The sequence below is a fragment of the Enoplosus armatus genome, chromosome 18 (assembly GCF_043641665.1).
Source record: "Enoplosus armatus isolate fEnoArm2 chromosome 18, fEnoArm2.hap1, whole genome shotgun sequence".
Taxonomy (NCBI): Eukaryota; Metazoa; Chordata; class Actinopteri; order Centrarchiformes; family Enoplosidae; genus Enoplosus; species Enoplosus armatus.
Window position 1 is genome coordinate 9430762 of NC_092197.1, and position 24594 is coordinate 9455355.

The window sequence follows — 24594 nt, forward strand, 5'->3', positions numbered from 1 at the left end:
TGTGCTGTTCTTTTTTTTTTTTTTTTTTTTTTTTTTTAAGTGTGGCTCTCAGCTGCCGAGGCGGATGATGATGATGGCGGAGCTGGTTCAGGGACAGGCCTCGGTGGCTCAGCCCGGAACGAAAGATGACTTCGCAGACACGATACGCCGGGTCCGACAGGTAAAATGCTCTTCGGCGAACACAAGTGTAGTGCTTTCGGACCACAAACAGCGTGTTTGCATGTGGAGCAGGGCAGGACTTTGGTCGGGGCACCCCGGACCCCCTACTACAAACACTCCTCATGCACCCAGCAAGCTAGCAAGCTAACGTTGAATAGCCGAGGTAGGATAGCTAAGAGGACAGATTAGAGTTTACACGGGACAGAAGACGCGTTAACTGACGGTGTCAAAACTGTCAAAACGACGAGGCAAGTCTCGTCTCACGCAAAACACGAAGGCCTCTTATAATGTCGAAGTTTGTGCAACTTTAGTAAGTTAAGCCGACACACTGCAACCTGTTGTCAAGTCACAGAAGTTGCAGTTAGCTTAGCTTGCTAAGTTACTATCACAAGTTTGATACCCTGCAGCTTGACCCACAACGTGACCAAAGCTAATATTTAGTTTAGACGTGAAGACGGAACAACCGGACTGCTTGACACGCTGTCAGAAAGTTAGCTTGCTAGTTTTGGAGTCCTAAGTTAGCATATGTGTAACTGCTTATTGCCTCAGTTAAAGACCCACACTGGGAGCTCAATCAGTAACCCCATGCTATGCCAACGTTTAAATCCCCTCATTTCCCTTCTTTAACCTAATAAGAAGCATACGTGTGAAACATGTAGCGTATCTTGGACACAATAATACATCTACGTAAGCTAGCAGAGCTGGTGTTAGCTAGCTAGCTAGCTAGCTAGCGTGTGTGGTATTATGTGTCCCAACAGGCAGCGTTGGAGTAAGGCCATGTAATGTAACGTCATCTGTTCAAATAAGCCCCCCTCCACTCCTCCTGTTGAGCACACTTGGATTTTTCCATTGCTGCCTGGAAAATACCTGAAAAATATAATTTAAATTACAACCTGCATTTCACTGGTCCCCTATTAAACTGATATTGCTTAGTTTCAGATAGTGACTATAACAGAAATGGCCACTGTAGTTAGGCTACCGTTATGTTGGTCAGAAGTTAAGCTGGTAATGTCACGCTGGTTACAGTTAATAGTGTGTAAATTGGACTTTAGTCATAAAGCTATCAGTTGAGCTTTCCCCTGTGTAGATTATAACCTCAGTAATAGGTGTGTCCCTGCATGTTTTATTCCCTTTTAATATGTATGATAATAAAAATGTGCACTAATATGATTGCAAAACATATATTTAATACACATGATCATTATATGTGAAAGTATAGGTACATTTAGTCTGAATTTGAAAACACCCAGATAAAAACATGACATGTCAAATACATGTAAATGTCTCATTATTCTTTTAAAGCCCTCCATAAACCCTCCTTCCTCCACCTTGTTGTTCACAACATCTTAGATTCACCGAAACAATAAGCTGCCACCGTACAAGAAACATTTCATGTCTGCCTTTTAGCAGTAACAAGCAGGATATAAGGGATTTCATTGTAGGCATCAACTCTTGCACCATTCATTGTTAATAGTGAAAGATAAACAACAGAATGAATTGCATATTAAACTTTATAAATAGCTATTTACGTCTGCCACATTTTCTTTGTGGCTGATGTTTATAAATTGTGGATTTGGGTAGTCCACTGAGTTAACATGTGAGGGCCCATTAGTACTTTATAGAAAAAGGAAGTAATCCTGTTATCATATGACATCGATGTGGCACAAGTCTGAGAGATGGGAAGTGGAGGCCTTGTTCTAATGCTTCTTTACACTGGTGTGTGTTCGCGGTGTTAGTTACCGCAGATGCAGTTACAGAAGTCACCTGCTTCTCCTTACTCAGGGAGCTGCCAGTGAAAGTGAGTGACATTTAAATCTTTAAGCTGCACGAGCTGAAATTGCTTTGCAATACATGTCATGTTAACTGCTGTCTTTTTTTTTATATTAAACAATTATCAGACTAAACAACAGCAAAGCACACAATTGTGTAAAGGTCCATTAACTCATTAGCCTAAATCACCAGATGTTGACCTCTGCAGTAGGCCTCCCATTTGTTAATTATTACATTCGGCCTCCTGCTTGCCGCTTCTAGTCTGTGCTACTTTTTTCAAATTGCCAGTGTCACCAAATGCACTAATCTTGATCCTAAACATAACAATTAACATTAACCCTCTGTAAACTGAAAAAACAAACACAATTTATTGTGAAATATAAAAACCTCATTGAGTGTAAGTCAGTCATGAATAGTGTAGATCACTGAAGAAACAGTTGTGCCACAGCGCCTGATGGACGAGGTGTTCTTGGACCCTAAATATAAACTATACATACTTTAGTTCCCACGTGACCACATGTCACACAGGGTGCAAAATTAGCTTTTTTTACCACCTGCCAAATGGCTAGTGAATGTTCAAGTTTTACCAGCCACTCAATAGATTACCAAAGTTTTTTGGCCGGTGAGCAAAGCAAATCTGCCAGCCACTTGCATATTTTACCAGCATTTAGCTGGCCCTGATGTCACATTATTTCATTACTTCTTTTTAGTCAAATCAGACATTTAAGTATGTATTTTAAGGCTTTAAGTATGAAACCTGACTGACTGAGTATTTACAATTTTTAAGCTCTTTTTTACGTATTCGGCTCAGCAAAGATTGCATTCCAGAAGTGAGTTGGTCTTGGAGGCCAGGCCAGTCCACAGTAGTGTTTACCTAGAGGCCTCAGTAGACATCGTGGGGTTTCTACTTTAGGATAGACAGTTTGTACCAGACAGTTTGCCACAAAATCCACCAGACTGCATGACTGTAAGCTTGACCCGACTGCTGCAGGATGCCTCTGTAACAGATTTGTTTATGTGCACGCACATGCGTCTTTGATTATATGTAGTATGCGCAGGTAGGTCGGCATCTGACAAAGTAAATTTGGGTTTTCTTAGTTATTTTGGGTGCTTTGATCCTCTAAGCTGGCCAGACTTCATTTATGTTGATATTCAGTGTAGTGTATTATGTGATTTATAAACAATAAGATTTCTGTTTAGTGTTAGTGACCCAAAACAACCATAATTCATTCAGACCACGTCTGCACTAAACCGTTTAAAAATGACAAAAACAACATGCAACATCCACACTAGCATTTCCAGATCATTTTCATAGAGACCACAGTGAAACACCTGAACAACAGAAAAACCACTAAATCTCTTCTTCTTTGTCCTCTTTTCAGTTGACAAATAACGAAACTGCACATCACAGCCAACATCTGGTAAGGAGTATGACAGACAAAAACCTGGTCTCAGCCCGTTACCCCTCTGGTCATCCCCCTTCTGCTCTGTGATAATTTTTTACCTTGTTTTTAATGCAGCTGAATTCATGTTTTAGTTGTTCAAATGTAGATCATTTTCTGTTAAGATAAATATATTCAGTATGTTTTCAGACAAGGAAAGTAAAACAATATAGTAAATAGTAATTTTACTAAGTACTTCATGTTAAACACCAGTCATTCTCAAGCTGCTGTGGTACTGATAAAATCATTATTTTACATGTTTGTATGATAAAATCTACATAAATACAGGTTAATGGCAAAAGCTCAGCAGTGTGTTCGGCCATATTGACATTTAAAGTGGTCGATCCCAGTGAAAGATAGAGGTGACAGAAAGTTCTTCTTAACTTCAATGCCACACAGACCCCTGCCTGTGCCTGGTCAGACTTATGTCATCGTTTTGCAAAAACTCTGTTTTTACATGTACGTACTAAAACACAAAGCTGGCATTTTAAGATTTATCCACAGAGACGCTAGCTTTGTGAGGACTGAGGGGAAAAATATGCTTCCTTTTGTTTTGTTTTTTTAAATAGAACAGGCTCAATATGGACAGTGCATTCACACTGAGCTGTGTCAGTGGCAACACACTAAATACTGCAGATGCATGTGTGTGAATCATAGTGTTCATGATGTACTGTGTGTATGCTGACGGAAGTAACTTACTATGTTTAATATTTGCATCTCACTAAACAAGCAATAAATAAATGTAAATTTAATAGTCATGATGCAACAGTGACCTCTTTGACTTGTAGCAAGATAATTTATTTTCTGAACAAAGCTGGGAAACTAAACCCATGACGACCTACACCAATACTGTTGTGATAAAACACAAACCGGTGTTTGGGAAGATACTTCTCGGGAATCTGCCCAGCTGTAGTGAAACAAAACTAAGAGAAACATTGATTTCACACAAAGTTTAAGCATTTTCTTGAGAATTGACTTCATCTAAAAATGCTTTCAGGCTGCTTGACATATGTAACTACAGTAATGTCATGGAAAACAGCAACCCCACACCTGCTTCCTTTTCTGCCTCCTTATTTCCATTGCACCCCTCTCGCTTCCACTCGTGGGCTCTGAAGTAGATAATCATCCCCGAAGGTGATGGAAGACTCTAATTGCCGTCACTATATTTTCATATTGTGCAAAAGAATTCCAGTCAGGCACAGATGTCAATTTAGTGTAATTTTCTGAAATGCTATACTTTTGTATGGAAGGAGAGGTGGTAGATTAACATGGAGTGGAAAATTCTGTTGGCGCTCTCGTGCAGCGCAACTGAAGATTTAAAATGTCCATCATTGCTGAACACAAGCATCTCCTTTAGGTCAGCAAGTGGATGGTTTTCAAAATAGACATAGATTGGATTTTAGCTAAGCTGCAATGCAAATAAGTGCTCTCTTCTTGAAGTTATATGCAGGGGATGGACACTTTCCATCACTACAGGACAGGTTCACCAGTGATCGTTCCTTCCTACTAAATGTTTAATTGTACTGTGTTCTTGTATGACATGACTAGGCATGGGTGTGCCTCAGTACTTTTTTTGATAAGAGTAAAAACTGTCAAGTACCAAAAAGCTGATATCAAATATGTCGTATTACTGGTAACTTATTCTTTGATCAGATGGCTCTCTCTCTTTTTGCCTATTTTAGACTATTTTATTTACTGCAGGGAAAGTTCTTGTACAGCTGTTTGAGTGACATTTAACATTTGAGAGCCTTGGCCTGTTTATATTTGTCAAAGTTAAGGTATCAAATTAATCAGAAACAGAAAAACATGCCAGTATGATACAGTCAAATATAAAATGAACACAAACTATTGGTTGTAAAATGACCATAACATTGAATCAGCGCCTCTCTGGTACCACAAAATCCATTTTATAAATTAAACAGATCACTGACATTTTGAAATTCTGATAAGTGTTTGATTTGGCCATCCTTTATCTCCTCTTTTTTTTTTTCTACCTTTGCACATGTACGTACCCTCTTACTGCTACTACAAGCAGGATCGACAGCCTACACTTTAGACTTGAGTAAGGAGCTGGAAATGTATTTTTTTTAAATAGTTTTAGGTAGCTCTCATACCTGTTGTTACCTTCAGGCAAAACATCTACTGGCAAATCCAGCCTGTTGAGATACTGCAGTGTGCTGTGACGATCTGTGTCATTTGTCAGAGAAAGCATAAAAATGTTAGGTTAGTCAGTGAGAGCTGCCACATGACGGATGTTTCAAGGAAAGCACCGGCATCAATAGCCTCAACAAGAACTGTAGCAGACTGCTTCAAGCTGTAATATTGTACAAAGTGCAGTTTTCAGCTGCTGTCAAAAAGATAACATTCTCCACAACAGATGGCTCTGTCAAGGCCCAACTTCACAGCAAACTTGATGCTTTTAAGAAAGCAAGAAGAAAAGAGAATATGTCACGCGTATCATGAAGGGTTGCCCAAGATGTTGTCTTGGCAAGGAAATGTATGCTCAAAGAGTATATCATCACATATCCACTTTTCACCTTTATTCCATCTGTCTTACTGTTGTGTGTCTCCAGATGGCTGCTAAGATGGGAGGAGACCAGATGCCCAACATGAACAGTTCCTCTCCGGTCCTAGACCCGTCCCTCTACGGCTTTGGAGGCCAAAAACGTTCACTAGACAATGGAGGTAAGCCTTTAAAGTAAACGTGTACATACCATTGGTGCATGTCTGCAGACTGTTCTGATATATTGATATACATTCACAACCACTCTATTGGATGCTTTTATTTTCCCCCTGCATGACATGAATGTGGACACCTTCATAAAAACACCATCCTGCTATATAAAAGCTCTCGATGGGTTTATCCCCACACTGTAGAAAGGAGATGCTCTAAGTGGCCATCTTCTGCCTGTTGAAACTGTGTGTTTGTGTTCCAACCACCCTATAAAGTTTAGCCTAAAAATCCGACTGAATTGCCATTTCATTTCACTTCATTATCCAATCTGACATTTCTGTTTGGTAAGGGTTGTTGCCCTAACCAATCCGTAGCAATGATGTCATTTTTCAGCTGACACAAAAGCTGCAGCAGTGGTTGCTTGGATCGAATGAAGAAATGCCGAAACACTGCACAGTGGTTTACGATTCTATGAGACCAGATTTTACAGATCTAAAAGTTATAATAATATACAGTAACATTACCACAGCGAGGGATAATAAACCAGAAAAGATGCTTCCTCTTCACCAATATTGGTGACCTCAGCACTATTTCTTCACTTACGCAGCTTAATGAGTTGATTAAAAATGTCATACTTGGGAAACACTGTAATCTGAAGTGAGAGTCGTGGTTTTGTATTTTCACGTTTGTTTGGAGTATTAAGTATCTGACACTAAAGTGTAGTGAAAGAATTGTCATTCTATCTGGCTGTGCCTTGCACACAGAACAAAGATTTGAAACATTTCATATCCATGAAGTGGAAACGCTAGTCATTTATTCCGTCCTCCTTATCTTGTCACAGTTGTTTGTATGATAGTTCAGCCCTGAATGCATGGATAGATAAATTGTATGCAATTCTGGTTTAGGTTTGTTTGACGCACTGTTATTGTTTGCAACAATTTGTCCTCAGTTTTTCTTTGTCAAGGTTGTCCCACAATATGGGGGAAGTGGTGTCTGCATAGAACTGCAGTTAGCTCTCAGCATTTAATTATCAAATGTATAACTATACAAATGGACTCAAATGGGCATTCACATTTTATCTTGCAGTCTTGTCCTTGTGTCAATTTGGTACACCTCCTGTTTTATATTCATAGCTATTCCATTCTCGAGCGTTAACCCCGGTGCATTTCCAGAAGAAGTGAAATCAGTGCAAACGACCATAAAATTGATTGAAGCTGCTAGATATCAACTCAGGTGTTCACGTCCATGGCAGCACATCCTCCACTGACCCTGCAGGACCCTTGCTTGGTGCTACCTGTCGAAATTCAATTCATGACCAGCAGCCACTGACCCGGCTGCTGCCTCTCTCGTTCGGAGCGGCTCTGATTGAAACACTCACTCAAACACTCACAGGCCTGATTACCATGCTGGTGAAAGTCCCCCACTGTGGGTCAGACACAAACACGAAGGATTGGCAGGACCATATCCATCTGCTCCTGTCCCCTCCCGCCCTGACTCACTTTCTTTTTTCTTTTTTTCTTTTTGCTGCTTCATCAGCTGTCACTTCAACAGATATTTTGAAATATTTTTAACCATGAGCTCACATAATTTCTCACATGTTAATTGATTTGCTTTCCTCTCACTTCTCTCAGTAGGGAACCACCTCGGTGCAATGGTACATCAAAGGTGAGCAGAGCACACTCCCATTTCTGTTTCTGCTCGTTTTAATGCAGTTTGGCTGTATTCCTAGTATTAAATCTGTGCCTCGGTTAAGAAGAATTCTTTATTTTACCTAACTATAAAGCTTTTCAACATGTGTAGCTGTGTGCTGCTTTCTTAGACCGATTGTCTTTCTTCGTGTGACCAAATTGGGTTAAGTTTTTGCTGGATGTTTCTCAAATACGGCTGCAATTAACAATTTACTTTTCATTTGCTGACTATTTTCTTGATCCACCTCCTAATTGTTAGGTCGATGTTATGTTACGTTATAGTTTAACAGAATTGATAAATCCAAATCACTTTGTCCGACCAACAGTCCCAAACCAAAAGATATTCATGATAGAAAACAAAAACAACACAAATTTGAGAAGCTGGAACCAACACATTTTTGGCGTTTTTGCTTGAAAAGTGATGTAAACAATGAATCTGTTATCAAAATTGTTTCAGAATAATTTTCATTTCTAGAGCTGAAATGATGAGTGCATTAATTGAAAAAAATGAATCGTAAATTATTAAAAAATTTTTGAGTAAAAATGCCTAAAATTCACTGGTTCCAGCTTCTCAAATGTGAATATTTGCTCGTTTTCTTCTGTTGTCTCTGATAGTAAACTGTATCTTTGGGTTTTGGATGTTGTTCAGACAAAAGAAGCAATCTGAATAAGTCAACCTGGGCTCTGGGAAATCGTGCTGGGCATTTTTCAATATTTTGTAGCATTTTAGAGACCAAAACTGTTATTTATATGCATAAGTTGGTTTATAGAAAAGCTGGTCTAATTTTAGGTGTCTCTTGATTTTCTTTTCTGTGGTCAATCAGAGTTATTGATCATGTCCTAATCTCTCCCAGGGCTCTTGCGACCGAAGACTTCAAAGTGCCTGATAAGATGGTGGGATTCAGTAAGTAGCCCTTCAGTTCATTATAGTCAATAGTAATGTTTGACATGTAATCATCAGTATTGACATTCTACTCAGTTTTTGGGTCGCTGCTTGGGGCCCCTGTCTAAATTCAAAGAGGCTTAAAACTGGCCTCTTCTCTCTCCCTCCTCCGCAGTCATTGGAAAAGGAGGAGAGCAGATCTCAAGAATTCAGCTGGAATCAGGTTGTAAGATCCAGATTGCTTCAGGTAAGTTCAGACTAAACACATTATGTTTCTGCAGCTCTAAAACTGTGTCTGCTCTGGCCAGAAACATGTTTTAACTTAATTATCACAATGACTCAGACTTTTTTTTCCTCTTTCCCCCTTCAAAAGTAATATCCATGACATTTCATAGAATGATTTGGCAACACCGTGCTTTAAACTCCTTAATTCAACACCTACGACACCCATAAGTGGAGGCTGGTGTATAAACAGATAATGAATGATGGTATAGTAAAACACAGTTGTAAAGATATACTATGTCTTCATTGGAGAAGTCTTAATTGTTGAAAATACTGTACAATAAACACTTGATCTAATAGCTGTTTACAACTACATTATTGTGTTATAAACCAATTAAATGTTTGTAAACTGCTTATAAATGCTAAATAGGGGGACTTAAAGTAAAATGTTACGTTGTATTTTACAAATCCCTTTAAATAACTAACTTATCAGGTTCCTAAGCAGTATATGTCGTAATGTTTGGGTGCTTTTAAAGAGCATAGTGCATGTCAAACGCGTGGCCTGGAGCCTGCAGAAAAGTCCAGGTCACAATCTCAATGTGGCCACTGGTGATAAGGGTCAGGCTGAATGTTCTTACATTTATAGCATGTACAGTGCTTGACAATGTAGTTAATAGAAAAGGCTAAAAAAAGGTTTTGGTCTTAGCCTTTTGGCATAGTGTTGTCATTCTTAAGTGTACAGTGTTGTAGATTAGAGACAATGCTTTTTACCAGTCTGGTACAAAGCATTGTACCAGTTTGCTGTAAGATATCACAAGCAGGCAAGTTTGGCAACAGCTGAATATTTCCTGTAAAATGCATCATGTGTGTTTAAAAAAACAAAAACAAACATAACTGCCTTTTTGAAAGAAACGCATCAAGAAAAAAATGTGAATGTATAATTTTGAATGAAAAACAATATCAAATAACAATTGGGGTGAAGTTAAAAGGTTTTGGTCTTTCCACCTCCATCAGATACATCTTGATTTTTAGTTTTGAATAGATGTTCCAGTTCAGGATCAAACCTTTTTTTTTATCAAGTTAACGGAGTCTTTGTTTTGATTTTTGGTTTGGAAAACTATTTGCCACCATTGTTACTGTATCTTTATTTTACTGGTGTTTGACAGAGCAACTCTGTATGCTGACAATGCCCGACACAGTAACAGAAAGACTGTTAAATGCATGAGGGGGGCGCCTTGTGTCCTGGGGGTTTGGGGCACTGATCACAAACAGCAACGCCCCTGGTTTGAGTCCAGCCAGGGACCTTGTTGCTCTCTACTGTCAGCTCTTTAAAGACTTTAAATGCTCTTAAAAATATTCTCCCTCCAGTGAAAAACATGTTTTGCTTATTGTTCCTTCACTGTGTGTAGTGATGTATGTGTAGAGTTTGACACTAAACAGCTGTTTTCACATCCATCCGTTTCTCTGTGCTCAACCTATATCTGAGTTTAAGACATATACGAGCGTGATTTTTGTAGCCAGTCATGGTCCAGTATGCAGCTTAGTGTGACGTGGAAATTTGAAGCAATACTTTGTTTTGGTTTTTGTATTGAATTATATAATGCCCCCCTTTATTCATCAGTAACCTAATTCTGAATTAAAAAATTACATTTATATGAGCAGTTTGCACTTGTTCTGTTTTAGAATTGGACCCTCTCACATGAAACTGTATATATATATTTTCCCTTTTGATACCAACATACGAGATAACATAACTCATTAAGTTTGTGTGTGAAAGCATTAAAGTACACAGATGACAACTAATTTTTGTGCATGTGTCGTGTGTTTAATTATTTTGCTTGTTTTGTTATAGACAGTGGAGGCATGTTGGACAGGCCCTGCACGCTGACCGGAAGCCCAGAGAACATCGAGTAAGTCTCACCTATCAGCTTTGACGGATTTACTGAAACTGCATGGAGCATTTGGAAAGTGTGCCCTATTGTTGTGACGCAGAGGGCATGAACTCAGATCTCTTTTCACATCTCCTCTTAATCGGTCACTGAATCACCTGAACACCTCTTTTCACACTTGACAAAGAGAAATGTGACGCAGAAACGTTCTTGTGTGGAGCCTGTAACTGTGGTGACAAATGAATTTCTTTCCCTCCGCCCCCAGTCAGGCCAAGAGGCTGTTGACTGAGATTGTGGAGCAGTGTCGGTATGGTCCAGGCTTCCACAGTGAGATGGATGGCAACAGTTCCATCCAGCAGATCCTCATCCCTGCCAACAAAGTCGGCCTGGTCATCGGCAAAGGAGGAGAGACCATCAAGCAACTGCAGGTCTGGTAGCAGAACGAGTAACAGTTAACGTAAAATTGTGCAACATTACTTTTCATTCATGCTGTTTAACATTTTACACACCATCATTTTTGAGATTGTGGACATGCCACTAAACACAGCTCTACAACTGTCTCTGCTGAGGAGCAGGTTTAATCACGTGCAATTGAACCCAGTTATTTGAACCACATTTTTTGAGTGAAAAGTAAATTAAAAGTTAAGGTCTAGTCTTCAGTGTCCATTATACCCACTTCTCTGTTCAACTTGAAGCACAAAAGCAGCTTAGATTATCGTGTTATATAACTCACCTTTTACCTAAAGTACACATCATTGCAATATTGGTAATCGACCACTGCAGCCGCACATGATGGTGTACATAATGGGAAGCCACAAAATACGAAACCTGGTTCTCAGTTGGAACTGGATCTAAATTGGTTATTTCGGTATTTGAAGAAACCGGGGATTGAGATTAGCATTAACAATCTTTGGCTGAGTACAGACACCAGCCTGCAGAGAGCACACAAACCTGACAACAGACAAGTTTAATTTTGGCCTGTTGTCAAATGTATTTTGCCAACCTGAGTGTCAGAACAGTGACAATCTCCAGTGCGACCAGACCACTTTTCACATTACGATTCTTACTCTCACATGCAGAGAAAGGCTCCACTGTAGAGCCCAGCTGCGGTAAAGGAGAGCTGCCCAACGCTGCAACACTTTCAGGCTCAGGTGGACACAATAGAGTACAGTAAAGCTTTATTTAGCTTTATTTTAGCCGATACGGATCCTTTTTTAAATATGCAAATATGCTTGGATTGGACCACACACACAGAGCAGACAGCAGAGCAGAAAGGCTGCTGTGAAGAAAAGTTTGATTATTTTTATGTTTAAGATTGTCTTTTTTTTAAATTTAACTTTCACTTGAGTTTTCACCTCCAAATAGCTACTGATTACTGAAGTTGAAATGGATTTGTTAAAACCTGTCTGACACTCATTTTTAATAACCAACCCATACTTTCTTCAGTTGTCCCTTTTTGTCCACAGTCTCTACAATGATGAGTAATAAGTTGCACCTATCATGTAGGAACTATTGTCCAAACTGCAAAAGTAATTTAAAAGTTTGGCATTTCCTTTAATCTAATCAGAGTAAAGTGCAGGTAGCATGTTGTTGCAGCTCACAGTACCAACAGAAACTCAACTGTCCAAATAATCCGTTCAGCACAGTGCTACGTAGTATACAAATGGCCTAAAAAGCATAATGTAATTCTTACTATGATGAGCCTTACTAAATAATTTTGAGCACACAGAAACTGAGATGTATATTTTATTCAAATAGCAGGCATGTTTCTTTGCAAAGACTTGTTATACTATATTTATATAGTATACTACTATATTTATATAGTATAACTGCTCAAATTGCATTTCCAATGTATTTACATGACATTGATTAGATTAAACATTTCCGATTACTTGAAATCTCCTTTCACATACTCTGTAGGTGTTCACCTCCTGGTGTAGGTTGTCAAGATTACATCAAAAAATAAAACCTGTTCTTTCAGCGTGAATAGTCTTTTGGGCCCCAGGTGACTCTATGATGTGTGTTTCTGCTTCTGTCTGATTGTACCCCTGCAGGAGAGAACAGGAGTGCAGATGATAATGATTCAGGATGACCCCATGCCCACTGGAGCAGACAAGCCCCTGAGAATCACTGGGGATCCCCACAAAGTGCAGGTCAGTCTGAGAAGAGCTCAGTGTGTGCTGCTATCTTTCCAGTTTACACTCGATTTTACACATTTAATGCATTTAGTCTTCCACTCAAACATCTTTGTTTTCATTGAGAGAATTTCAGCTGGACTTTTGTTATGTTTCCCATGTCTTTATAGCAAGCTCGTGAACTTGTGGTGAAGCTCATCCGAGACAAGGACCAAGGAGACTTCAGGGTTGGCAGGGCAGACTTTGGATCCAAAATGGGGGGAAGCAGTCTGGATGTAAGACCTTCTTTTTTCTGCTTTTCAAAAGTTGGACAGCTGAGATAATGGGACTTTATTTATCCACAGTAGAGACCTTTTGTAGTCTTTTGTGAATTCTTCTTTCTCTCCTCATCGTCCAGGTGGTGGTGCCCAGATTTGCCGTCGGCATCATCATCGGCAGGAACGGAGAGATGATCAAGAAGATTCAGAATGATGCGGGGGTCAGGATCCAGTTTAAACAAGGTAAGAAGGTAAAACAAGACCTGATGTTAGCAATCGAGTTAGTAGAAATAAACGTGTCATGTATAAATCCAGCTTTAGTCTTAATAAAAGTTTCACTCTGTATGATATATTTCAAACATATCAATATGTAGAAAAAGAAAAATAGTTGGTTTGGGACTTCGTGGGAATCTGAGTACTTGATGGCTGATATAAAATGTAGGGTGATTGAGCTCCAGGCAGAGCTTCACAATCAGCAGATTTCATGGACAGTGATATTTATTCCAGTCCAGTCATCCAAAAAGTTCAGCATTTTTTCCTACTTATTCACTACTTGAGCTGTGAAATCCAAACCTACAGTTAGAATAAAATACTTAAGTTAGAAAATATCTGCAGGCTTTTGCTCCTTTTTACTTTAAGGACTTGTAGTTAAAGCACTCAAAAGGAAAAATGTATACAATCTTAGTGCAGTTTAAGACCTTTTGTGTCTTTTTTGTATTTGTCGTCCAGATGATGGCGTCAGCCCTGACCGAGTTGCTCAGGTGATGGGCCAGCCCGACCACTGCCACCACGCAGTCCACCTCATCAATGAACTGGTTCAAACTGCTCAGGTATGTGCTTCTGCTTTGTCCCTTTTTAATTTGCACTAGTTTGTAATAATGCAACCAAACATAGCACTTACTTTGTGCCAGTTCGTGACAAAATTCCTCCTATTAGTGAGTTTTTCCTTCTGGTTCCCTTCCTGTAGGAGCGTGATGGGTTTGGAGGTATAGTGGGACGTCGAGGACGAGGTGACTGCAACATGGGAGGGCCTGGAGGACTGCAGGAGGTGACCTATGCAGTACCTGCTGACAAGTGTGGACTAGTGATTGGCAAAGGTCAGGAACATGTTTTCATTAAGTAAAGTTGATTTAAAAACAGCCTTTTTTGGTCATGCTTTGTACATACAGCTCAGATGTTTTTGCTACTAGCTTGTGTTTAAAAGTAGCTTGGAAGTGTGTGTGTGTGTGTGTGTGGGTTTAATGGGTTTCTCACTGTGACATCTTCTCCCTGCTTGTGCTGGATTTTGACACAACGTGCTGTTTCTGAGAAATGATACAGAGTTCATCGATACGAACACTCTTAATAAGAGTATATCCAACTCACCAGATTGCCTTTTCCCTTTTAATAACTGAATGCCGTTTGGCGTTCTGCCCCTGCGTGAAACTTATGAGAAGGGGGGGGTGAGTGACCACCCTCCTATTCTTCCTCCAGGGCTCATGTATACAGCACAAGTGGCATTCATTGCCTTCACTAAGGGCTTAATGACGGGGATAATGCGTGTAATGTGACATTAATTGTTAAAGGTGCATAATAACAGCCCTCAATCATGTGGAAGGCTGCCTGGCATCTAATGAGGGTCTTTCAGCCCAATAGAGTGCAGCGAGGGAATGAATAGGAGGAATTAGCTTATTGGCTATTCATGCCCACTCTATTGCCAGCTATTTAAAAGTCATTGACCATTGCATTGGAAGGAGGTGTGTGTGTGTGTGTGTGTGTGTGTGTGTGTGTGTGTGTGTGTGTGTGTGTGTGTGTGTGTGTGTGTGTGTTGCCTTGGTGTGTGTGTGTGTGTGTGTGTGTGTGCGTGCATGCAGTGGTGGGCGGGTTCGGAGGGGGCCTCTTTACCTAAGATAAAAACATGGCAATAGAAATGTCAAGTGGCTTTTGTGCATGTAGTGGGGCGAGGGAAACAAATAAACCTGGGCGTTGCGTCCCCCTCTCTGTGCATTAGCATATGAAGTGGGCCAATATGGTGGAGATGGCGGTGGGTCTGGGTGCTGTCAGCCGTCCCTTAAAGGGTGCAGTGATTAATATCTTTACGATGCCATATGCAGCCCATTGCCCCTCTGTTTCGACCCCCTACACACACACACACAGCTTGATGAATCAAGCCACCCACCAACCTGCTCAGACTTTATTACTGCCATTAATTCAGTGCAGGAGCCATAATAAGCGTCCTACAACTCGACTCATGATTTTTGACCTAAAAATATCTAAATTCAAAGGTCCACTTACATGTTTTTTCGTCACATGGAGTTTGATCTGTTAAAAGTTGAAATTGTTTGAAAGCTCTGGATAAAGCTAAAAGTAGACCTTTTAAGTTAAGATTTCTTTGTCAAACTATTGTTAACTTTCACACTATACCCATCATGTTAAAATGTCCCTAACTGAACCATAACATTTGGTAGCTTGGTTTCTTGTGGTTCAGTTTAATATATCTGTATGGATCTATTCCTTTTTAAAAAAAACAAACAAACAAACAAACAAACAAAAAAAAAAAGTACAGTTTTGTTTTTTGTCATTGCCCCAGAAAAATGAGAACTAAAAGTGACTAAATGATCAACTGCAAGTTGATTTTCACCTCTTCTTCAATGTAGGGCTGGGTGATATTTCACTAATATTCTTTCATCTTTAAGTGGAATCATGTTGTGATGTTATGATAATATAATGTTGTTGTTTGACTAAATTAAGATGCCAAATTAATGTAAATAGTAATTGAAAAGTAGAGTAAGAGTCGGGTTTATGTTTTACACAAATTAAGTGTAAAGTTAGATTTTATGTGACTGCATCAAGAGAGCTGCTCCTGGTGGTTGAGCCAGCACCTTGCATGGTAGCTCACTGCCGTGTGTGTATGTGTGTGAATGAGAGGCTAATTGTAAAGCGCTTTGGATAAAACTACTGTTTATATCCAGCCATATACTTTTTTTTTTAAGCTCTGTTGATATACTTGTGTAGCCTTGACTTTATATAACAGCAAACTGTGGAGAAAAAAAATGTGGAAAATTACACTTTATAAATCCCAATGTGGCATCTTATCTTCCTATATCTTATCATAATATCTTTGTTTTTCTGACCAAGTGTCAAAAGTCCCAAAATATTCAGTTTAACAGAACATCAGATTGAGAGGCTTGTTAGGTTGACTGGCGACTCTTAAAATCTCAAGTAGGTTTGAGTGGTCGTCCATCTATTAAGACTGTCTGATAGTGAGAGTAATCGATGGAATTGCTTTTACTGATATATATTCATATTATAAAAACTCTTCACCATATTGACTTCAGCCATACTGCCCACCCCTAGTTTGATGTAAAGCTGCTGTTGCATTAGAATTTCCGTGTTTCACATTCTGGTAATGTTATTTTCCCTCGAGGCCTGAGAGTTATCTTCCCCACCAGCAGCTAACCAGTCCCTTCACTTTGCCTTGAATGCAGTCACCAGTTGCACTTTTGTATCCCCTCCTTTTCTCCAGCTCACTAAACCAGTCTCATTAATAAGGCCCGTATTATCTGTCCTCACTACAGCCCAGTCCATGAAATGAATAGTCAGGGTCTTCATTGCTCTCTGCTGTCTGACTAGAAGAGCTCATAATGGCTTCATTAAGGCAGAAGTTTCATTTGGTTGACAATGGGTTAATGGCCCATGTGCAGTCTGTTGGCAGCAAGGAATAGGCTGCGGGAGGGGTGAGGTTTTTGATGAGCGTTTTCATTGGGAGGTCAGCCAGGGTCATCCGAGTGTCAGCCACAAGTGAACAAATGTGTAATTGATGTTGGGACAGCCCCGGTGTCCCCCCGGGAAGCACCCTCAGCCTTTTTCGTTCAGATGGGTATTGTGGAGGGGGGGGGGGGTGGCGGCGGCGGCTATATGCACCCCGTTCACTCCCTCCTCTCATCACAGAGGACAACACAGAGTCAAGAATGAAAAGGGTAAAAGAGACAAACGATATCCCAGAAGGAGGATACGCTTCAATTTTGGCCCTTTTCTCCTGCCAGCTATGTTTCATTTCTCCCTGCTGGTGTAATTGCTCTCCCCACACGTCGGGAAGCTGGCATCTGATGCCGAGGAGAGGGGGGGGAGGTGTGCAGGAGATGTCTCCTTTTGTTTCCTGATTTGCATGGATGTTACCACAGAATGGTAGATAAGTGGTGAGACACATGCCAGCGTCTTCATAAGGTAGCACCATCACACCACTTTAGTCAAGTCTTTGACTGACATGAGGCGTCCATGTTTTGATTTTCAGGCACTTCTAGTTCATACGACATGTTGTTGTCCGACCACGTTGGAAAGTGTTCTGAACAGCCACACTTGAAGGTGGAGTGAAAAGAGAAAGCGGACGCGATATCATTTAAATACGAGGATAAAGGCGCACATTTTCTGATGGTCTCATCTCGAAGGCATTCATGGTGTTGCCTTCTTTTGTACGTACGAACAGTGACGGAAGAAATTATGTGAAGAATGGTGGGGGGGGAGTGGGCTTGAGAGAGAAAACCTTTCTTACATACTCTAACTTATACATAAAGTGGGCATGATAGTCGGATTGTTGTTTTTGGAAAGTGGCAAGAATTGTAGGAAGCAGACTCCCTAATTTCTGACCTGGGAAAGGTGTGGGAGGAGGGGGGGGTTTCAGACGCTGTTTTTGACGAGCAGTTCAGCTCCTGTGTTAAAACACTCATGTTGTGAAAATCTTTTGTCGGCCACATAGAGAAACAGTTTGTATGATTTAGAACTTAAACGATTAGTTGATCGACATTAATTGGAAGCCATGTCCAACATTTCCAGGTTCCCAAATGTGAGGATTTGCTATTTTGCTTTGTCTTTTGTGGTAAGTTGAACAAATATCTGTATGTTTAGTTGTCAGTTGGTCAATCGGGAAAAGAAATTTGAGGGCGTCATCTCAGGCTCTAGGATAATTTTTCTGACATCTTTTAGACCAAACGATGAATCGAGAAAATAATCAGCAGATTAATCAATAATGAAAATGATTGTTCTTTGCAGCCCTAGTTAAATACTCCATATGACTTGATACTTTTCCAGGTGGAGAAACCATCAAGAACATCAAAGAGCAGTCTCGTGCCCATGTGGAGCTCCAGAGAAACCCGCCGCCCAACACCGACCCCAACGTGCGCATCTTCTCCATCCGAGGAACCCCTCAGCAGTTGGAAAAGGCCCGCCAGCTGATCGATGAGAGAATTGGGGTAGGTGGTCTGGCTCTGGCCCCCCTCCTGGTACTCGCCCAAAACTATTGCTATTGTCTGGCCTGATATTCATGAGCGCACATGTCAATGCGGAGAGCTGCTGTGGTGAGCCAGGCTGCTGTGGTGCTGGTGGCCAGCAGGATGTCACCAGAGGTTAAACATGAAGAATCCATCAAATGGACTTAATGGAGTGCATCAGCGCCCGACCCTGCCCTCTGACCTTGCCTGTTGGCTTCCTTTTTAAACACAAAGTGTGGTCTCTCACTCGCCTCCTCTTCCCTTTCTCTGCTCTAGGGCCCAGGAATGGGGGGCAACAGCAGCTTCGGTATGAATCCCTACAACCAAGGACCAACCACTCCTCCTCAACAGTAAGGTTCAATTTCTCTCCTCAACATGGAGGAGAAAACTGTAACGCAGCATCTTCACGTTGTCAAGTCACGTTGAATTGTCTGTTTATTTTACATAAGTGGGCCTCAGACGTTCATGACTGGAGGATGGGGTACAACTTTTCAAATATGGCAGCCTCAAGGCCAACAGGACCACAGTAAGTAAACGCAGGTTTTCAAGAAAAAGTGCTGCTTGAGCTACCTGACCAGATTCAAATATAAAAACAACAAATCAAGAAATCTGATCCTCCCCCAGCTAGATTATTGTGGTCAGTCAAGACAATATAAAGTTTCATCTCTATTTGACTCTGAAAGCACAGCCAAGCTGGTTTTTAAGATGCAGTGTGTTCAAAGTCCTCTGCAGGCTGGGATGAGATGGTTCCCTGTGGCTAACCGCCTCTTTCCTGTACGGACAGATTTTAAATTTGCTGTCGATGGAAATCATTAGGAAACAGAATTGCAGATGAGAGCAGAAGGTGAAAAGAGGAAAAGCAAAGCCCACTCTACAGTAACTCTGGTGGTGTTATCTGTGTCTGGTTTCAGGTCACAATGGATCCCAGACGGGCCAGATGGACTGGGAGCAGTATTATAAAAAGCTAGGCGAGTGTCACTCAGAGAGAGAAAAAGGATATTTGTGTTTTAATAACCATCTCAACACCCACTTTATTTTACAATCTTAAAAATTATCCTTTTCTTATGTTCACTTTGTTGTTTGTTCACACAAGCCTGATGAAGTTCAGTCTAAAACCCTGGTCATTAAAACTGTCAGAGTGGAAAAGCTGTATTTTAAGATTTGTATTAAAAAGCCGTCTTCTAATAGAAGCTGCAGTTTTTAAAATGCAGTTCTGTTTGTTAACAGGTCAGCAGAACCAAGCTCAGAGCACTGCTCCTGAATACAACAAAGCTTGGGGTGAGTTCTTGTGGACTGATTTTATTGTGAGCTCGACCTCCATCCTGTACATCAGACTTAATTTTCTGTTTCTTCATCACTCACTGTTTTTTGTCCTCCTCTTCAGGCCAGACAACTGGTCCTGGATCTCAGCAGACCTCTAATCCTGACTACAACGCCTGGGTCGATTTCTACAGACAGCCCATGGCCTACTTCAACCAGGGCGCACAGCAGACACAAGCCCCGAGTCTTCAGGTGAGAAGCTTCTACAGTACAGATCTTTATTTTTCTTATTGTCAGCAAATCCCATAAAGATCAAAACCAATAATGTGTTTGTCTTCCGTAAGCCCACCGTCTCCAAAAGACATAAATCTGTATTAACAGGTTCACAAATACATCTCGGCTCAGTCACGTCCTAAAACGGCTTGGAGATGTAATTATTAGCAAATGTTACTTAAACAGAGGTAGAGCTGAAACAATTAGGCGATCAACAGAAAATGAATCTGCAGCTATTTTGATAATCCCTTAATCATTTTGAGTAATTTTCCAGGCAAAAATGCCAAATAAAACATTTGCTAGTTTCAGTTTCTCTGTGAGGATTTGCTGCTTTTCTTTGTCTTTATATGATAGTAAACTAATTATCTTTGGGTTTTGGATTGTTTGTTTGGAAATTATAGATATTTTCTGACGTTCATGAGACAGAACGATAAAATAAAAGAATCAGAAGATGAATTGATTAATAAAAATAATGGTTAGTTGCAGCCTAAATGGTGCATTTATTGGGGACTATTTTAAGCTGTGTATTGACAAACACTTGGTTCTGTACTTTGTCTCTCCCACATGCATCCTACTAGTAAATAGTCATTACACTACAGTACACATGTTCATGGTAATGATGAAACATGTCACCCAGTGCTAAAGTGCCACTCATTTGTGTGTTAAAGTGCTTATAGTGGGATTAATTCATTGTTAGTTTTGATCCTTTCTTGGGATTTGTTGACAAGAAGAAAATATAGATTTTTTCCTTTTTTGAATTCCAAAGGTATGACCTCTGGGATGAGCTGTGATGTGGATAAATATTGTGAGAAACGATTAACAGTTCATTTTACTCTGCAGGATCATTAGAGAAGACGCCCAGGTGAAAGACTTGAATCACTGAGAGGATGAAAACAACCCTTTTTTAACAGAGGGGGGTTCTAGATTTGCAACGCCTTGAAGACTTTTTTTCTTAGTGAGAAACACTAGCTGTAGAATGACTTATATGATAAAGTAATATTTCTAAAATCAGGAACATTTATTTGTTACTAAATGCTTGTGTACACTGTTATTTTGGATAGACAGTATCTGGGATCCCTTTTTGGACTTGAGAGAGCTGTTTCGTTTTTCTATATTTTCCTGTCTTTGACTCAGATTGTACCGCCAAAATGAACCCAAAAGTTGTAACATTTCAAACGGCAATATGATCTATTTTTTCTAGTTATGTTGAAATGAAACCATGGTTATGTGCTTAGCAGTCTTGAATACCGTTTGTCACATGTCATAAGATGTTTAAAAAAAAAAAGAAGAGTGTGTTAAAATGTTTTTCCTTTTACATAATTCAGTGAAATGAAACTGTGATGTTTTGTTACAGGAAATGTATTTTTGTTACAAGGCTTAAAAATGAGGATTAATGTCAGCCAGTGGCAATAGTTCTAATTTAATTCCTGTTGTGCATTTGTATGCTGTTTTTCATTGTCATTTTATTGTACTCTGGTTTAAAACAAAAAAAGGTGCAATATCTTATTTCACTTTTGAAACAAAGATGGGTTCTCTAATATTTTGACAGACTTTTAACTTGTAGTTTTAAGATGTTATTTTTTTCTTTTTTTCAAATGGAAAATGTCACGGATAATTTATTACAATTATCTGATATGATAGGATTTAGGGGGATGTTGCAAATAGCTTTTTTGCCTTTGCTACCTTGTAAAACTATGTATATATGCTCATATATTTGACTGTTAATTTAAAATATATATGTTTCATATATATATACTTATATAAAAAAAAATTTTTTTTTTCCTGCGATCAGTGTTTCAGGAAAATTGTCCCTCTTTTTCTGTTCTGTTTTCATACTGAAAATGTTCAAAGATTGTGAATGTGTGATTTGAAATTTGATGTTGCATCTTGTTATGAAGAAAAATAAGAAGTGGTAGATTTTTTGTGTATGTTCTGTACCTGAACTATTCAAGACTGCTAAGCCTCTGTACTTCTACCTGTGTAATAATAATTAATGTAGTATTTTTATGTTTTAAGTATTATGATCAAAAACTGTCTTATTTGGTACCTCCCAGTTCACTAACGCCCCACTGAGCCCTCACTGTGGACTCAGTGGGGCGTTGGACTCAGTCCAATGCTAATAACTTTTTAATTATTTTTTTATTTCTTTGTGTGATCTAATATAAATGGTTTAAATGATGCATCATTATGGAAAAATGATTCTGGTATTAACGTCATTTCTTAATGAAAAGGGATATAATTTCAAAATGTCTAATTATGGTGTTTGTTTTTTTTTCCTTATGTGTACAGTTAACCATGTATTAAAAACATCCAGACTACCTTGATTGTGTTCTGTTTAGCTGATTTTCTGTTTCATGACTTTATTATAAACATTTGGATGTGTTTCGTATTCTGATACTGAGAGCTCCATTGTGTGATTACTAACAGATGATTCGTAGAGGATATATAGGCAAACTGTATGTTTTCATGTTTTATAAGCACAAAATATATTTTTTCTTTAGTCTATTGCCAGTTCTCAAATTCAAATAAATGTCCCGCAAGCCTCTCTTGTGGTCGAGTTATACTATCAGTACAAGTTCTTAATGTTAACTGCGACACTTTGACACTGCTGCACTTTCCAATTAACTTAATGTAGTTTTAACTTTTAAGTACACATGAAGATACGTGTGTTTATCTTTAATGCAACTTGTTTCTGCGTCTTGAAAGATCTTCAATTGTAAATCTGTCTCTCATATGGGTCCTTTTAAATATCTTAAACAAATGGCACATAATTCACCAGAAATGAATGTTATGAAAATTGTTAGTCAGTTAACTTATACAGTTGCTCCAAAGTACATGTACACCTGACTTTACGGGGGATTTTGATATACGAGTGCAATTTAAAATATCTTTAATATCACAGACTTTCACGTCTGTCTGGCATCAGCATCCAGAGCTGGACCTATTTCTTGTGGTTTCAGGTGTGATGACCGCTACAATCAAAAGTTAAAGTCGACTCTTTGCTCAATTTGCTCAAACAGACCTGTGTTTAACGTTTTGGCCACAACCTGAACCATAACCTTGGGTTTGTCTCTCAGAACACTTCTGTTTCGTGACAGATTTGCTTCACTTCCTCGTGTCTTTGCTCCCTAAACAATCCATGTAACATTTCCCTCCCTGCACATGTTAACTGTTGTCACCCCTGCAGGCTCCTGTCCAGCGAGACGTCCCTCTCCACCCCCTCCGTAGCCCCTCCAGCTTTGTCGCTGCACATCTTTGCACTCAGCAGGGGGACTCCTGCCACAGTGGACCCTGCGCGGCCCCATACCGGCCCTTGCATTGATGCGGTGCAGCTGTTTCCAAATCCAGCCCTTGATTTTGATCCTCTTCCTTGTGTCCTCGCCGTCCCCGAGGACACTTCTGACCTGGTGGTCCTTTGTGGCTGCCTAATAATTTAGTTGTTCCCGGATCGTTCGCAGACTGAGGTTGAGAGGCACGATTATTATTCTCTTCTCTGACACCTTTTTTTCTCCTTCGGGGTTATTTTATTCTGCAGCATCCTTATAAACAGGCATCCAGAGCAGGATGCAGTGTGCCGGGTGCTGAGATTGTGAAGCCCTTTGAGGGAATTTTTATGCTAATTTGACTTGACTATCAGCTGCATCTTACAATATAAAGCAATCAAATACAAAATCACCACAATCTGACTTCAAAAATGACCGAACATACCAAACAGCTCTCCTCTCAACATTTGATTGTCTGCTTATACATAACATTACATAATAATATTAATATACATAAATATTCAAACTTTTAAATGGGTATACTGCAGTTTCTGTAGCTGTGTGTTGTGTCCAGTAGTGGAAAGTACATTTACACAAGTACTGTACTTGTAATTTACTTGAGTATTTGTATTTTATGCTACTTTAGACTACAAATCTGAAGAAAACATTGTGCTTTTTACTCTTCTTGTCAGCTAGTTACTTTGAAATGTTACTTACAAAATATATGGTCAGCTCATAAAATATGATATTGTTATAGATTAAAATGTCCAACTGCAGGAAGCAGATAAAATGAGTCCCACCTGACCACTTTTCACACTTTAAATACATTTATCTAATAACACTTATGTACTTTTACTTGTCATGGAGTATATTTTACATTGGGGTATTTCTACTTTTACATAAGAAAAAGATCTGAATATTTCCTCCACAACTATTGGCTCTTTATGTGGATGAATGGTCTTCTCACTGAGCCTTATTGATCTGTTGTGATTGTCCACATAAAAGAGAAGTACTCAGATCTTTTAGTAAAAGTAGCAACAACCACAGTGTAGAAATACTCTGTTACTAGTGAGAGTCACACATTCAAGTTTTCACTTAAACAAAATACAGAAGTTGTAGCATTAATGTATACTTAAGGTACCAAAAGTAAAAGTACTCATTATGCCAATTTCAGAATCATATATTATATTACTGGATTGTAATTATTGATGCATTGATGTGTATGTCACTTTAATGTTGCAGCTGATACAGGTGGAGCTAACTGTAGGTAATCTATAACATGACATCATCATTTATTAGTTGATTATATTTTGTATGAAATAAGTATCTGAAGCTGTCAGATAAATGTAGTGGAGTAAAAAGTACAATATTCACCTCTAACATGTAGAGGAATAGAAGTTTAAAGTAAAATAAAGTAGAACTACTGAAGTACT

The 24594-nt window shown here is 39.4% G+C and overlaps 1 protein-coding gene across 3 annotated transcripts; it reads left to right on the forward strand.

Moving 5' to 3' along the window:
• The first annotated feature begins 50 nt into the window (after positions 1 to 50).
• Positions 51 to 22207, forward strand: fubp3 (far upstream element (FUSE) binding protein 3). Of its 3 annotated transcripts, none has more exons than XM_070924220.1 (20): positions 51 to 160; positions 3312 to 3350; positions 5945 to 6056; positions 7677 to 7710; positions 8588 to 8637; positions 8792 to 8863; positions 10691 to 10748; positions 10993 to 11155; positions 12782 to 12880; positions 13033 to 13137; positions 13260 to 13362; positions 13849 to 13949; positions 14087 to 14216; positions 18187 to 18347; positions 18642 to 18715; positions 18815 to 18891; positions 19277 to 19333; positions 19593 to 19643; positions 19750 to 19877; positions 20739 to 22207. In XM_070924220.1, the coding sequence occupies exons 1-20, from the start codon at positions 65 to 67 to the stop codon at positions 20745 to 20747; spliced, it is 1719 nt and encodes a 572-aa protein (XP_070780321.1). In that variant the 5' UTR covers positions 51 to 64; the 3' UTR covers positions 20748 to 22207. The 3 variants fall into 3 exon arrangements, with proteins under 3 accessions (XP_070780321.1, XP_070780322.1, XP_070780323.1); XM_070924221.1 differs by having other exon boundaries at positions 7680 to 7710; XM_070924222.1 differs by lacking the exon at positions 3312 to 3350 and having other exon boundaries at positions 65 to 160.
• Positions 22208 to 24594: the final 2387 nt, after the last annotated feature.